Below are 17,377 nucleotides of genomic sequence, written 5' to 3' on the forward strand. Positions count from 1 at the left end.
ACCTTAGTCATGCTCAGAGTGTTTATAAATCTTAATGCAGTCTCAAATATAAAGCTATGCTGTCACAGAGTTTCATTAGCGTGCTCAGTCTCAGCGCGCTGAGGGTGAAGTACACAAGGAATTTTGAACTGTGTTGCTGTTCTAAAACTTTTATTTAGTAGAGTGAGCTAGTGTATATCTTAACTGCTACAGAATTTTCTTTACTGTAAAACACACTGCAAAGTTATTTGTAGGAGCCATAAAAAGAGTGAAAAGAGTGTGTGGGAGGGAGGTTTAACACAAACATTGCAGGTAAAGGAGTTGTTGGGGTTTTCCTTTTTTTTTTTTTTTTTTTCCCTCCCCTTTAAGGAAATGCTCCTCTAGCGCTCCGGGATGAAGCTTCTTGATAGGTAGTCTTGCAGTCTGTTATCACAGTTTGCCTGCTGTCTTTATAAATGAGGCCCTTAAGTCTCCTAGAAATTTGCTATGGCTAATATCCTTCAGCATAAGGACAGCTAGTTGCATATGTGTGCAGTTACAAATGTAATGCCTACTGTTTTTTTCTTCAAAAAAAAAAAAACAAAAGCAGAATCCTTTATACTCAAATGCCTATCCAACAGTGTCTGACCATTTCATGTTTTGAAACAATAGCAACCAACTTACCCCATTACGTATGTCCCAGAAAAACCTACAACAGCATATGTAGTATGTGGAAGTAATTTGGAAGGCATCTTGCAATTTTGAAGGGAACACGGTGAAAAGAAAAGTTGGGGGAAAAGAATTTGAATGTGGTCACGAGGGAAGAAACTAGTTGGCAGTATTAAAATAGAGTTTGTAATGAGTGGGGTGACTAGTAACATCTTTATTTTTTCTGATTTCTCTTAGCACATAAAAAAGCTGCAGCCCATATGAAGCGGGGAATTATTAGCTAAAAGATAGCCGTCAGATTTCAGAAGATAAACGAAAGGTGGATCTGAACCCTGAAATTGTCAGCTCAGCTCAGCAGGAGGTTGCAAAGTCAGAGTGGTGAAAGGAGGGTTTCCTGGAGAACTCCCAGAAGATTGAAATGGATTATGCGATTCTGGAAGGGGACGAGAGACAGGCAATACAAAGGTGCTAAACATAAACAGTTGTAACAAAACACTGGTCATGCACTTTACCTCCAACACCCTGCAAAACATAGAAGATGTTCCTTATCGAGACCACTATGTCAGTAGAGCTAATTAGAAATGTTTCCTGACAGTATTCAGGATCTTGTGTACATCATCTAGAGCAGCACTCCTCGCATGACCTACTTTGTTTTTAAGGTCATTATTTTTTCATTGAAAAAGGACCATCAGCTAAATCAGTAAATAAATCCATTTTTCTAAACACCTGTCTGGAAACTTAATTGAACACATGACCATTGTAAAACTCATCTCTTCACAACTTTTTAAAAATAAAATTAAAATAAAACATACCTTTTTGATTGCAAATTTTTTGCTAGCTTACAGCTACTTTCCCACAGGGTGAAAGGAGCTCAAGCATCTTGTTGGAGAGCACTTTAGAGGAATACATTCTCCGGGACTCACAAAAGCATCTTCATTTCATGTTTCCATCTGCCCTCCAGGATTTTTTCCCATAACGTGCATGAAACATTGATGCATACCATACAGTCATAAGACTATTTTTATTCCATCTTTTTTGTCACCATCTTCCTTCCACCTTTCTGGAAGCCTGCCCCACTGGCAGTCTGCAGCTGTTCAAGGCAAAGTCTTGCATGTGTTTTTCTCCCATCACTTAATCTAGGCTTGGAAATCAGGGAAGTGGAGTCTACTAAGTTGCTTTAAAAAAAAAAGAGGAGAGCACTTAAATGCCCTGGTGTCTTGGACTGTGGAGGACAAAAATTACCTTGCAGGACACAGGTCTTTCATCATAGACCATCCATTATTAGTATTGGTGAATGGTTACTGTGATAAACTGTGTCCAGCAGGACTGTGAAGGAATATGCCATTGTGTTGATAAAGTCTTAAGCCTGTGTGTTGGGGAGGTGGAGCTGGGGTAGAGTAGGGCAAAAGGTATGCGTCTCACAACCAGCTTCTGTGCCAGTAGGGAATCCCATCCCTTCAAAGTTATCCATTACCTCCTGTGCATTGACGTGACATGGAGAAACCTCCACATGCTACTGTCAGCCTTCCTGGCTTGGTTGCCCTGCCCATAACAAGCTGATTATGTCGTGATTTAATGGTAAAGTTGTTTGGTGACTACATCGTTATGACATTTCATTAGGCTGACAGGAGCTCACAGATTGGTTTTCTGTTGGTGCAGCTCCAGGGCAGAATCTGTATGGACTTCTGGCAGGTTCTGCCTTTGCTGCCTGAAACTGAATCCAATAGTTGCTGCCAGTCACCTGAACCCAAAAATTGTACTCCAGGTGACTCTTCTGGATACTAACTGCCTGGCTTCATCTCCCTCTGCTATGTTCAATCGTGTAGCTCTAAATTATGCATGACTGCTTTTACTTGTTCATTAATCTGGCATCAAATGTCAGAATTCTTAAAGATTCAGATGTGCATCCCAAAATGCATTGCATGACAGACTGGAGCAGAGCACTGTAAATGAACTGCTCAACATGCCAGATGGGAGATGGGAACAAATGCAGGGCTATGTACTTACCTCATTAACAAGGATGCTGTCGTAGCAAAATGGTATGCAAACACCCCATGAAGTCATTCTGATTAGAGTAAGCTGTTGAGGTGTATGTTAACATTATTGCACAGACAAAGCTCGTACGTGAGCAGAGTCAGAAATACATTCAGTGTCTGCACTGTGCAGGTTCTGAAAGGCTCGCTGGTTATAGCTTTGAAGACGGATTTGCTTTGGTATTAGCCTAAGTATTCTGCATCTTTAGTTACCCTTTCCTAAGGCTTTTGTGTTTTAGCTCATAAGGTCATTGATATAATCATCCAGCATCACAGCTGTAGGAGTAGTAGGCCATCGTGACTAAACATGATATTTTTTATGTAATGTAAAGTTACAATAATCTATGAAGTATTTTCTTTTCAGATAGAACAGCAGTTCCTCGACTGTAGGGTGTATTGGAAGATTAGTGGCTGCTTGGAAATTGGGCACTCTTTTCTTACTTGTTGCCTTTCTTTGGGGACCGGGATAAGAGGCAGAGGAGACGGGGGCAACCAGGATCAGCATTTTAATTGGAATAGCTCCAATAAATCATATGAAAATCCAAGGTTACAAAAAAAGCAGTGCTAAACCCTGTCACAGCTTTTGCCCCCAGGCAGTGTTGTTCACGCAGCGTGATTCAGGGCAGGACTGGGCTTCCACTACGTTCTTTGGACTACTGCATAGTTACCACCTATGCTGGGGATGCAGTGTATGTACTTGGGAGACTACCCTTTTTCTCAGTCACTATATTTCTGTCCTTCATGAGTTGCCTTTTTGTCCCAAATGTGAGCTTCCCAACGATCTAACCTAACCTCATGAAGGAAATCTAACTCCCGTGAAAGGTCTTGTCCTAGTACAGTCTTTGCAGCTTCTATGTGGTATTGTGATTTTTTCAAATGCCACCACCTCGCTCTTCTTATCTGATCTTGTGTTAGCTAGATGGGTATTACCTACCCTTTTTCTTTCTTTTTTTTTTTTTTTTTTGTTTGTTTGGTTTTTTTTAAACAGCAGACAAAAATTGAGGTGGGGTAGAGGATTTCTCCAAGCCCAAACAATGAATCTCTGGTTGGATTATTGTAGTCCCATGTTTTCTGACTTACAGTCCATGCTTATTTTACAGACTTTGCTATTTAAAAACCTGTTCCTGCCTTCTGGCACTCTGTTAATTTCTCCAGCACAGCCAGTTCCTTTGTGCTGTCTGCCTACCAGACCTTCAAGTGAAATTACTGAGCATTTTGGTAAAGTTTTACTTTTTTGGCTTAAATGAGGAGCACAGCACAAAGTGGAGTGACTGGTGCCTGCTTTTTTCAGTGCTGTTCCAGTTCAGACTGTCTCTGTCTGACCAAGCAGAGATCACTAGCTGCACAGGATTGTGTTGTGTGGTGTGATATATGTGGGTGGAGTTTATCTTGAGTTCACCCATGTCATTGTGATTTCCACCTAGCAGACTAGAGCACCAGAAACCCTTTTACTTGACCTATTACTAAAACTGTTAAAAACATCTTGCATTACAACTCAAGTTAGATGACTCTGTCTCAGAAAGCAAAACTTGTAACTTTCTATCCTATTTAGTTGTACTCTGCAACCAAATTACGTTGTTTAAATGGTACATCCTAAAGTATTCAGGTTTAGAAAAATCTGAAATGTAAATATGTAAAATCATGGTTTCAAGGGTGGTCTGGGCCAGGCAGGCCTGCACCAGGCAAATCTGAAATCTGTACCAGGCAATTTTGATAGACTGTATAATAAAGCATAGAATTGGTGGCCACCTGGGTAGGTATGATTATTTGGGAAGAGTCAAAGCAGCATTTGTAACAGAGTCCTGTCTTAGGGAATTGGAGTTCTTTGGAGGCATCAGCAAGAATTAAAAATGTTTTGGTTCAAAAATCAAAGTGAACTTTATCAAAAAGGCTTTTTAAGGAAACTAAGGAGCTATAGTGTAAGAGGGAAGGTCTTTGCAAAAGTAAATGACAGATTAAAAGATAGGATCAAAGGGTAGGTCAGTTCTCAACTGAAAGAGGGTCCCAGTTATGTTCCACAGAGATCTGTGCCATTCAACACATTCGTAAATGGTGTCAGTAAGGGGGATGAGCAATTGGGTGAGCGAGTTTGCTGTGAAGAAGAGAGCCAGCTGTGGAGATCAGTAGAAGGACATTAAAGTGCTGAGGACTGTGCAACAAAATGGGTGATGAAATTGAGTGTAGATAAATGAGGATAACTGAGGAGCACTGGACAGAACAATCCTGATTATATATAAAGATGCTGAGTTTGAGCTGAGTATTACCATTGAGGAATAAGATTTGGGGATTGTGATTGGCGATTCTGTGAGATCATGAGCTCATTGGTCACCAAAATACAACCCAAATGTTAGAGGAAAGAAATACAGAGTAAAATTGAGAATGTCATTACCAGAGTGTATAGTCTAGTTGCCTCCTGAGTGCTGCGTGCACTTCTGGAGCCTTCATCTCAGAAAGGATTTATTAGAACTGGAAGAGGCTTAGAGAAGGTCAGCAAGAATTAGGAGCTACATGGGGTGGCTTCCATATGAAGAACACTTCTGTAAACTGGGACTTTGGTCTGGGACAGGAATGAAGTGAGGGCAATGTCGTGGAGATCTGCAGAGGAAGGAAGAGGCAGACTAACCACTGCCTTTCAAAACAAGAACCTATACAGTTAGGAGGGAAGGCAGATTCTGAGCCCTCAAAAGGAAGAGGTTCTCTGTAAAATTGGTAGTGGAGAGACCTGTGGGACAACTTTTCGAAAGTATGCTGTACATATCAGAAACTGAGACAGTTTCCAGGGGGAGCATGGACTACTGCTTGAAAGGGTGATGTGCTGAAAGTTCAGAAACCACGTATGGTTCAGGAAGTCCCTGACATCAAAGTAGTTGGAGGTCAGAAGAGTATCAGTGAGAAATACCACATGTTCGTGACCTGTTCTGTACTTTTGGCTGTTACTGGAGACAGAATACTGGCCTAGATGTACCGTTAATCTAGCCTGCACACCTGGTCTTATTTTTAAGTGTCTTGGGACAAAGGAAAATAATGTTCCTTATGAACATCAATTAATTCCTGATCATATTGGTGTATAACCTTATACACACCTTTAGGATGTGTGTTTGTGTTTACTTGTACATATACAGGATTTGCTTTTGACTAGGGTTTATTATAAAAGTGACATGGTCCTATATGCAGATTAAATAGTAACCGAAGTTTGCTTTCACAGAAGCATCATTACTTTAAAAATGGATGCAGATTATTCTTGTGGGGCGGGGGCGGTGTCTGATTCCAAAATACATGAAAGCACTTTTGCAGGTTTTAAACATTCTAACCGTAATTACAGTATCAACATTATTTGTATCGCAGCCTCTCCAAAGTTTTTAGAAAAACATATATGCAGTGCCATAGAGATTCTTAAAAAGCCCATAAAACCACAATCATCAGATGGGTTAACTCTAGGCAGCTCTTGTTTCCTTTAATTTAGTATATAATCAGGAATCCTTTGGAACATTTAGTAACCAAAACTGAGCTCTCAAGATTTAAAGTGGACGTAAGTAATTTGAAACATGGAAAGCCCACAAAGAGATGCTGGATAGTATTGTGATTTTTTCTTTCTTTAAATTACAGACTATTAGGTCATGATAAAATAAATGTTGGTAAGTTCATGTTCTACTTTTCCAGAAACTTAAGAAGAAAAAAAAAAAGGCAGGCATGATAGAATTTTTCTTCTATATTCTGAAAAAGGTTATGTAATACTCCTTCTAGTGTAGCATATTATAAGAATGAGTTATTTTCTAAAATTAAAAAGCTGTTTATCCAATTTCATGACTGTAATACAGCTTTCAAGAATTGCAGATAGTCTTATCATGAAAAAACTGTGTTGTGCTTAATAGTCAAATCTATATAAATACCTATTTTTGTATGATGGTTACTGTCCCACAGCAACCTAGTGTTTTTTTCCTCCAAATGCTTGCTTTATTAACTAATAAAAGGTATGTATATTTAACATGTGTTTACTAGTGGAATCTGTGTATTTACTGCCCAGAAGAAAAGAAATGGGTTTATCATTTTAGTGCATTTGTTCCTCATACTACCCATATTTCACACTAGTTTGAAAGGATTGGGGGAGTTTCCTGCTCAACTTTATGCAATTTCAGTTTCTCTGTTTTGTGGATGTTTTCCAAAAAAACCCAACAAAGACTGTTAAAATTTTGAATTGATGAAATATCTTCTTGGTTTTGCTACCTTCTATATAGTACTCTTTGCAGCATAATCATTGGTCTGCACACAGTAGATATTAGTAATGTGCTGTCACTAACGGTAGAATACAATGGTTGCCTGGTTTTAGTTTCAGTGCTTATTAATTCATTATGTTCTAGATGTTAGGCTGTTTCCCCGAGGGGTAAAGTCTTATGGGTTATTATCTCTAAGTCATTCTTATGTTTATACCCAAGATCGCTGGATAGATATTTTCACTGTTTTGCCCACATCATTCCATTTTCCTGCAGCAGCTTTCGCGGGCAGTTCTGCTGCTGCATGCTTGGATTTGGTTGTGTCTTCCTGCAGCCTGTGCATGCTCTCACTGCTGTCCTACCACGCTTCCTTGGTCACCCCCCTATACTGTAGGCTAGAGCTTGAATCCACAGAGAAGGATTTCTCTGAACTCAGCTGCCTGCTATAAGAAGTCCTGAAGTTCAAGATAATATAAATACAGCCTTGTATATTATTTAAAAAAAAAACCACCATAACTCTCTGTTCTTTTGTGATTAATTTGCATATGTGTGTGTGCTGCCCTTACGTGAAACGCTGCTGTACGGTAGGGTCAGTGCCTACATCTTTGAGTGGTTATTTACAATAGCTGTTGTCCAAAAATGCAAAAGGCCAAGTGGCTTCACCCACCTCTCAATGCCATCTTGTCCCCCTGGGGCCTCAGCGTGGACCCCTTTGTCTTTTCACGTCTCTCCGTCAGCTTGTGGGAGAACAGGAGCTGTAAAACCCCCGCCGATTCCCAGCTGCTGTCAGGTAGTGTACCTGTTGGCTCTCTCCCTCTCGCTGCCTGCCTTACAAAAGGCCACGATGGCCAGAGGCAGGGCTCTGGAGGTCGAGATCTGTCCCTCCTGCCATTTGGCAGTGCCGTGTTTATAGACTGTCGTGCCACATGTCTTCATTGCTTAGGGCAGAAACATGTGCGTACATGTTGCTGTTCGAATCTCTTCCAAATTATACAATAAAACAGGCAGAAAATTAAATGAAGTATCACTTTGTGAAAGCGCAAGCATGAGCCCCTCCTGGCCTAGGCTGGCTCCCTGGTCAAACCCACCTTCTGGTTAACAGTCTCACCCCAGCAATGCCCATTCTTCCTCCTTGTCGTCCAGCACCAAAGCCTCAGCTTGAGCTTCCAGAGGCAGAACTCAGGCCACAGAGAGACACCTCCGTTTGTTGCTCCCTTCTCCCTCCAGCCCCATCCAGCCAAGAACAAATGGGGGAGAATCAGCATCTTCCTACCAAAGGCAGGATTCTCCTCCTGAACGTGGGCAAAGGTGAACAGGCTTCACCGGCTGTCTCCTTTAAAGAGTGACGTGCTGTTCAAATAAATGCAGATCAGATGGCCTGCCAAGAACATACAGGGATGTAGACCCGTGCATCAGTCAGAAGACTGATTTTAATTCAACATGGAGAAAGGCACCCCTGAAGTCATCAATACTTCAACATCTTTGCCGGTTAAGCGTGGATTTTTCTTACCTGCTTGACTGTTTCCATTGGTGGGAACACCTTCCCCAGTTAAGATCCTCCCTTACTGAGTTACTGAAAGTAAGAGGGACCTCTGGAAGTCCTGGGTTGGCAGCTAGACCTTCTGCTACCTGCAGCTACTCTGAGATGAGGCTTCTGCTGCGAAAAGTCTAGCATTTTTCTACAAAGTCCATCAGACCTACGGCTCACTCTGAAGTCAGTGCAAGTGTGCAGTAGGCACATTGGTTCTTGATGATCCAGGAAGGATGGCTGAGCCTTGCAGGGCTGCAGGTCCCAGCGTGCCGTCCTGCAGTGGCGCAGGCACTTTGCCACTTACGCCCTCAGCCCCTTCCAACAACTATCCCAGCAGAGGTGTCTGAAGGAGGGAGGGTTAAATCTGCACCTTCACAGACTGAACTGCCTAACGAGAGGCTTACGCAAGCCTCTCGTTACAGCTTGCTTGCTGTAAGCCCAGAGCACGAGGAAAGCAGGAGGAGGCTAAATGGTGCTCCTTCTTCAGTTGCCTTAACCCGGGGGTAGATTCCTTCGTCTTCAGGAGCTCTGGCGACATTTGCGCAGTTTTAACAGCCTCGCCTGAGAGGGGCAGTTGTGGTGAGATTTGTAGTTCAGTTTGGCCACAGCACCATGGAGGTGCTGTCTGACCATCACTTTGGCTCTCCTGAGCCACAGTAAGTGGCTACGTTGACTGTCTCTTGACTTCTCTAACTCGGCTCCCCCAGCTGTTCCTGGCTGCTTGGACAGAGCAGGTTTCCTCTGTCAGTACTTTTTTTTAGTCAGGTGGCTGTTAGTCACCCGATACAGAAAAGAAGAAAAATGTTTACTTACGCTACAGTAATTGTGGCTCTTCGGGGCACATTCTCCATAGAGGCACCACAAGCGACCTCTTGTCCCTCACTCTGAGGGAGTCTTTACTGTTGGCAAACCTGAGAGAGGTTAGACTGGGGCATCCTGAGCTTAGTTTGCTCCATTACCACCCTGAGCAGCAGCAGCTCCTGGCTGCCTCGGCCTGCATGCGTTCATCTCCTTCTTCCCAAACCAGGGTGCCAGCCTGTTTCAGCTTTCCAGTCCTGACACCACGCTCCCAGCTAGGACGTCAACTCTTGCCCACGTATTTCTCTCCCGTGACCCTGCTGCCTTTCATCAGCCACAGTAAACCTTGCCAGCTCCTTCCATCTAAAACCCTGAGACGGGCGCACAGGTTTGGGAGCAGCAGGGCTACGGCAGCCACGGAAGAGGGAGGTTGCCGCTTCCCAAGGCAGCGCGCTGATGGCGGTGGCACGTGTCGTGGCTCCCGCCCCGCGGCACGAGCGAAGAGCGGGACTGGGAGCCGCCGTTGCTGCAGAGCGCGATAGGCGGTGCGGCGGCGTGCGTGGCGCTGTTCGGGAGCCCTTCGCCTTAGGCCGCTGCTGGTAGCAGCTGGGGAGGGTTCACAGGCACAGCCTGGATGGACATTACTGTCTGCGGAGAACTTGATCCTGTTCATGTGAGTACATGCTCACCTGGGATCTGTGTGGACAGCACTTCTTAAAGAATCACAGTTTCCATAGGGTAAGTAACCGCTTTTCATTTTGTTTCCTTAAAGAAATATTTAAAAGCCGGGATGACTTTGTAATACTATTAAGTCCTTAATCAGTTCCACAATTATTACGACTCTGATGTTTCTAGGACCCTTCTCTGGTTTAAAACTGATCAGTTTCAGGAATTGAAGCTAGATTCACTGTTCTGTATGCAAGGTGTAATGACAGATACTGTGTTCTCGACACTGTGTTCTCATTACTGTTATCTTATTTTGAAAGAAAAGAACGATGAAACTGGTGTTTTCCTTTACCGTGCACTCTTTAAGAAAAATAAGAAATGCAAGTTAGGAGGAGGAGTCCTGGTTGTATTTGTGTAATGTCTTCATTATCCTTTTAGTTTAGATATCAAGTAATATTTTAAAACATTTGCAAGCGCAGTTATTTTTTCAGATTTTTAAAGATGAACTGTGAATTTTGAAAAAAAGTATGTTCCTCTTTTTTAATATTAAAAACAGGAATAAATGATTTAGCCTAGGGTTTGAGGGCTTTTTTTTTTTCCTTTGACTCCTGAGATGGTAAAAATTCAAATAGTGTCTAACCTGGAATTACCTGGGTGTTTGGAGAGTTAGCAAAATTAGTGCCTCACAGATACTGGAAGATCTGATAAATTCTAAGAATTCTAATCTGACAAATTATAGAAGTTGTATTTTGTTACTAGTTCCCGAGTGGGTTTTGGGCATGTGCACATGACAATGCTTTTAGCAGTGTGATGCTTCTCTACTTCATGTAGAGAATAACTTAAGCTTTGTAATTCATTAAAGATTGTTCCTAACTCATCTAGTTGAGAAGAAAACTTAATAACACTATAACTATAAGCAGTTATGAGAAGAATGGTACATCTTCTGTACCATTCTACACCAGTATTCTGCCTCAGAGATTATCTGGCACCAAAAGCTTCTGAGAAAGGTGGTTTAAAAATCAGCATTATCATGGACAACTTTTCTATTCTGTGCATAAGAAAAAGTCTTTTATCCAATAGCTGATTTATTGTCACAAAGCGTAGGCATTTTTTTATTTTCTGTTTTCACTTTATCCTGTTAAATGCAGCAGATGTTTTCCTTATTCATACAAACTTAACCGCTTTTGTGTGTATGTTGTTAAGCTCTTTGCTTAATAATGGTCTTGTAGAAGTTGAGATCCCAGCTAATTGTAGGTATGGTATTGTCCTCATCTGGATCCACTGCATTGTGATTTTGCTATATTCATAAGGTAATGAATAAGAGTACCTGACCTTCCTCCTTCATTCTCTTCAGCATTTTAACTACATCTGGTGTTTATCTTGCTTATTGACTTGTTCCAGTTCCTTCAGTTTCCCCTGATAGAGTAGTCTTTCCATGCCTCTAGTGGCCCATCTCTGAGGGCATCTGCTTTTTGCCGAAGTGACTTTAGATGTGTGGTGAGAATTGAGTACCATAAGCATTTAAGAGAAAATGTTGAATGCTGTTGAGAAGGCATTATAATATTTTACATAGAATTGGGGGGGGGGGGGTGGGGGGGGTGCTGTTGAACAGGAAATAGTTTGTAAATACCAACAGTGGAGGGACTAAGTCCATGAGGACTTAGTCCGTTACATTTATGTGGCTGTCTTAAATATTGTCTACTTATTGTGAGCTACGTTAGTAGAAACATCTGGATAATGAAGCTCTTCCTTTCTGCTGTGATAGTGGAAGATGTTGAGATAGGCATTGCAGGGTAACTAATTTATGAGGGTCTTGCTGAGAGAGGGATTAAGGAGTCATCAGCATTCTCTCCCTGAAACAAGGTGATCTGGGGCCAAAGAGGAGGTGAGGGTTGTGCCCCCTCTCGCTCATTAGTTGAAAACAAACCTTTCACTTTTTCTTTGAGTACTGGGGCTGTTTCTCCCTCCTGCCTGTATGTACAAAGCCCCAGATAAATGCACCTCAGCTGTCACGAGAGCTTCAGTTGGTTGCGCTGAAGCACTTTTGCACTTTAATAGGTGTCCGAGGATGCCAGTTTGCTCACGTTCATGCTTACCAGCAGAGGAGGCTGGGGCTGTGCGAAGCTGGACTCGGTACCGAAAGGAAGAATACTTTACTGGAGCGAATGGGAAGTGAGAAGGGGAAATGGTTTGTGTGGGGGGAAATGTTACATTACTCTGGGGCTCCTGCCAAATACCTTCAGCCTGCTATGCCGTGTGGGGTATGTGCACTGTATAGGGCTTTGCCCTTACATACCTGGAAGAGTCGGAGGGGATAAACCTCCCCGTTACAATGAGGCGCTGAACATGTTTTCCTCGTATACCTGTGTCATCCAGGAGGCTTTCTAGCAAGAAAAGGAAGACGTGCTGCAAATTTACAAAAGGATGGTAGCAGGGAAAAGGGAGATATAAGGGAAATTCCAGAAAGGCCCTCTGGATTTGCTCAGGCACACCTAGACTTGCCCTCTATTGGGATTTACCTGTAGCATGTACATCATCAAGAGGCTTTATTATTTTTTTAAAATTAATTTTATTTTCCTTTGCAGGTCACCTTTTAAGCTGCTATTTCCTGTATAATTAAGCAGAATGAAGGCATTAGGTTCTAGTAAAGTTGGGCCTAATCCAGAAATCTTCTCTTATTCAGTGCTTTCTGAGTAAGAAACTCAAGTCTGGGCCCAGCATTTTACGTGTTTCACTGTTATTTCTAAATTGTTTGTGGTCTGTGGATTTTTTGTTTTGTTTTGTTTTTAACTTTATTGAAAACTCCTTTGCTTTTGTCTTATTTTACCTCTTTATGTGTTACTGTCCAGCGTAGCGTTAGTTGAAATGATGTAAGTATACTGCAAATTGAAATGCATAATTGCTACTGATAATGCAAGAACAATTGATTCCTACAGTTTATAATTAACAGTACATAATGTTCTGTGCATGGGTTGGATCTATCCCTTTTAACTTTTCCTTTCCAATTCTTTCCAACCCCTGGTCTTGCCGCATCCCAGCCTTTCTGAATATACTGGTTTCGCTGGAGTCTAGTCCATTCTTCCTTTTGTTTTTCAGACCAGTAAAAATGGGAAGTACTGGATTCTGGTTTCCTCCAAGAAGAGTCAGCGGAACTGGTTAAGACCAAAATCTGAGGACTTTAGTGGGCAAACATCAGGTGTGCATTGAACACAGGCTGCTTTAATCCTGCTTTAAGTATATGCTTCTTTAAAAATAGTATTATATATGAGCTTTTGTGTAATGTGTTTGTTATATTTGATACTGCATATAATCATTCATCCTGCAGTTGTGAAAGCACCAGTAAGAATGAGGATTTTAAGTGATAATATGTTGAGACACAAACAGGCAATATTACTCATAAAATTCTTTCAGCTGGTCTTTGGAAAGTGTAATATTTGAGGATCAGTGGTTTTTAAAGTTTTATCTCCATTGCTCAGTCTATATATCCACAAGAAAAAAAAGAAGGTGGTTATTTGCTATTCAGAGATCAATACTGAAGTTCTTAATTGCCTCATCTGTTGAGAAATGGTACTGCGATAATAGTGCGTACATGTTTTTTAATAAAACACTGTCATTGTCAAAGATTGGATCCACACTATATTTGTTCTAATGATGCATTTTTAAGGACACTTAAACACAGTTCAAAGTCAGCTTAATGAGTTTTGATCATAGAGGAACAAAACCTGAATTCTTCATCCGTGTGAATGTTCTGAGTTACTTCTGGTACAGCAACTAGGTTACCTGAAGTTTTGGAGAAGACAACAGTAATGTTGCATTGGCCTGAATATAGGATGGCCTCCACGCTGAGGTGTGATCTTTGCACTGAGGAAAGGAGTGAGAAGTTGTCACAGTTGTTAATTTAACAGTTAAGCCTCGTAGGCTGTTCCACGACAAACACTGCCTTTGGCCTCACGTCGGACCCCGCATATCACCCTTCTGCATGGCCTAACATCCTGCATCTCCCCAGCCTGATGCACGTTCAGCTCCTCCCCACCTGCCCCCAGCGTTACCAGCTCGCCCCTCTCCTCGTGTCCTTAGATATTCCCAACCCCTGTGCAGTGCTCCCTGCGTCTCCCTGGCCGCGCAGCCCCATCCTAGTTCCGTCCGTTGTCCCTCCGTGCAGCAGCTCACCCTCCCTCCCTGTATCCTGCCAGCTGTGCCCGCTTCCCTTCTCACCGGCTGGGCACGCAGGCCGCTTGCCGCTGAGCTCTGGACCCAGCATGTTCAAATTAACCACGCTCCCCTGCAGCGGACTGTGGAGGCAGTTCCCTTGCCCTTTGCTGCTAATGCTGCCTGCCCCGTCTCAGGCTAGGTGTGGATTTGGCAGGGAGGCCGAAGGGGTCGTAGCCCTTGCTTACCCCTTTGAGACTGTAGGTGCCCTAGCCGCGCAGTGAGGGCCACGGCTGCTGCGCTGTTGGCGCTGTGTGGCGGGTCTCATATAGGTGCTTGTGTGGCATAGATACACCCTATGTAAGTGTAGATCGGGTTGGGCTTTTTTTCTCCCCCTGAACTTCATTTGTCAGGAGAGATGAGGCTGAAACAAGATTTCATTCTACATTCAGGCCAATATGCGTAGAAGACCAGTGTGCTCATTTACAGGAAAGCAAAACTAATTTTATTACCAGATTCTGATTAAAGCGTATATTGAAAAAAATCTTTCAATCCACAAATATATCACAACTTTGATGTGAATCAGGCCTTCCTTTTAATTACATTGGTGGCTTCACTGAAGTCTTTGGAACTGGTCTTCATTTACTTCTATTGCAGAAAATTATTGCTCCCAAGTCTCCAAACAACTGTTTCATTCTTTCACTTATGAACTAGGTAGTTTATTATGAGACAGAAAATAAAATTAAGCTGATACTTTGAAGACCTGTGCATGTTCCCACTCATGGAACTGGTGTCTCCAGGCTTCGTCCCGTGAGTGGGAATGAGTCCGAGACAAATCTGAAATCATAAAGAGTCCTTTTCTGTCACTGGGTGTCTTTGAAGAGGTTAGTGGTTCCATGTAATATTTGGGGGGGTAAAGGTGGTCTTACAAAACTTGTTGCTTCAAGAAGGTAGCGTAGTTTAACCTGCCGTTCCAGGACGTTAGGGTCAAAAGGCAGCAGGTTTCCATCTTGGTGTGCCAGTACCTCTCTCCTCTCGTAAAGATGAGGGAAAAGTTATGGGGAGGAGGGAGGAAGAGGCATAGACAAAGACATTCTCTGTGTACGCGTTTCAAACGGAGATCTCAGTCTGAAGATTTCATAAAATGCAGACGTTAGAGAGGCGCATCCCCTTTTCTGCCTCCCTGCCCTTCCAGCCCTCCTGTCCGGCCACGCACGGAGAAAAACACAGGCTCTCCTTCCCCCTCGCGTTCTTCCAGGCCCACGCCGGGGCTCTCGCAAGGACTGTTCCGTTTTGCCCCCGTCGCACCTGGGCACCGCTCTCCGCTCCCCTCCGGAGCGGTTGCCTCCCCCTGTCTCTGCTGAGCCTCGCCAGGGGAGAGAGGACAGCTGAGACCGGGCCCAGGCCGCCTCCGAGCTATCCAGCCTCCCCTCGCTGCCAGCGGGGAAGAGTCCGTTTTGTTTATCAGGGAGACGGCCTTAGGTTGGAGCAGCTGCGGCCTGGTGCTCCCTGCCCGGCTGCCCGGCTCCACCTGTCCCAGCAGCTGCTGGCTTCCCCTGCCCTGCTGCTGGGGGCTGTGGGGGCGGCCGGCCGCCGAGCCCCCAGCCCGGCCGCTGCCCCCGGCCTCGGTGCCGCCTGGCCCAGCCGCCTCTCGCGCAGCTGCCCCGGCAGAGGCCGGAGTGGACAGCAGCTGCTGTGAGCCGCGACACCGGGGCCGGGGGGGGGGGGGGGGGGCAGTTGCTGCTTTTGAGGGAGAAAGGCCAGATTTGGGGGCTCTCCGGCCCTGCCAAACTCTTGCGTAGAGCGCCGTCCTCCCGCTGTCCCCCTCCTCGTCCCCGCTGCCGCAGACCTCGCGCCCGACCCTTCCCGCAGCGGGCTGTGCTGGATTTTGGTATCTGTAGTAGCAATTGTGCTCCGATGGTGAAAAAAAGCTGTCGGCTACCCCTGACAAAGGAGGGCTGTTGAGCGCCCTGTAATGGCAGGCGCCCAGTTGCTACTATGTGTTACCAGATGACGAATTTAAAGCTGTTGTTCGCCCGCATGTCAGACGCGAGCCTCGCGCACCTCCTTTAGCTGAAAGCCTCTGGTTTACTGCACGGTTTGCAATGCCCCGGCGGGACTAAGAGCCTCCGTCCTCAGCTAGCCTAAACCTGAACGCCTACAGCCCCTACGTCTTGCAGGATAGCGTGAGGAGGGTGGGGGTCTCCAGCGCTGGGCTGATGAAACCCTGATCTATCTAATCTATCCCTAATCCGTGGGGTTTGTGTCGTTAATACGTCAAGTCTCCGTTAGTAGAGGGTATGTTTACAGGAGAATTTCACCCGGTGTTACAATCATTGGCAATGCCTACATTTTACTAGAGTAGATACATACACAGGTGTGCGGTAATCACAGCAAGGAGGTACGTAAGCTTTGCCCCCCCAGACTGTCAGCATGGGTACTGCTGCTTTTCGCACAGGTTTTCAAATATTTTGAGGCTTACAGATTTTCACTTCGATAACTATGTGCGTGCATGTGTGCGTGCTTGTGTGCGTGTATGTCTGTGCAAACACCACAGGCGCGGCTTTAACGCCTTTGAAATCCAAAGCTGCCAAAAGCCGTCTGGGTAGGTAGGCTCTTTGCCTCATGCCTCCCGTAATCTGATAGAAACTTTGCTGTTCTCCGTCAGCGCTTGAGGGGAAGGTTGTGAGGTGTGATTTCAGGGCATATGTGGATCTGTTCATCCTGAGCAATGTGTTTTAAGAGTTGCAGCAAATAGTGTAAAGAAACCTGCAGGTATTACATTAGACCAGCTGAACCTAATTTTATTTTTAAGTTTTATTCAGAAGCTTCACATAGCAAGTAAAACTTCAAAATCTAAGTTTAGTTACAAACTAGTTGTTTCTTATTTTTTTTTTCCAGTCCCCTTTTGCTTTCTTTTACGACCACATGAAACTTGAGAAGCCATCTAAAGCTAAATCATTTAGTGGAGTTGGGCAATTCCCAAGTGTCCAACAAGAAGGCCTGGTTTAGGCTGCGATGGCCACTGTCATTCCTGGTGATTTGTCAGAAGTAAGAGATACCCAGAAAGTCCCTTCAGGGAAACGTAAGCGTGGTGAAACCAAACCAAGAAAAAACTTTCCTTGCCAACTGTGTGACAAGGCCTTTAACAGTGTTGAGAAATTAAAGGTTCACTCATACTCTCACACAGGAGAGAGGCCCTACAAGTGCACACAACAAGACTGCACCAAGGCCTTTGTTTCTAAGTACAAATTACTAAGGTATTAAACTCTATTTATCTTTCAGATTATATTATCTATTTTATGTTGGCCGTGTTAAGCCGTGTAAAAGTATATATTTGTGTACGCCTTCAGCTGATTGCA

The 17,377-nt window shown here is 43.9% G+C and overlaps 1 protein-coding gene across 11 annotated transcripts in view; it reads left to right on the top strand.

Annotated features, from left to right (window-relative positions):
* PLAG1 (PLAG1 zinc finger) overlaps window positions 1-17,377 on the top strand; it is a 52,986-nt gene that overhangs the window by 28,913 nt on the left and 6,696 nt on the right. For 8 of the 11 annotated variants that reach the window (XM_041123003.1, XM_030012919.2, XM_041123004.1 and 5 more), the window contains 2 exons: window positions 12,963-13,062; window positions 16,917-17,275. In XM_041123003.1, coding sequence (XP_040978937.1) covers window positions 17,034-17,275 — 242 coding nt within the window. In that variant the 5' untranslated portion in view covers window positions 12,963-13,062; window positions 16,917-17,033. Of the gene's footprint in view, window positions 1-864; window positions 8,533-9,429; window positions 9,939-12,962; window positions 13,063-16,916; window positions 17,276-17,377 lie in introns of those variants that run through there. The other 3 variants (XM_041123006.1, XR_005932193.1, XM_041123008.1) reach the window with 3 other exon arrangements.

The sequence above is a fragment of the Aquila chrysaetos genome, chromosome 4 (genome assembly GCF_900496995.4).
Source record: "Aquila chrysaetos chrysaetos chromosome 4, bAquChr1.4, whole genome shotgun sequence".
NCBI lineage: Eukaryota > Metazoa > Chordata > Aves > Accipitriformes > Accipitridae > Aquila > Aquila chrysaetos.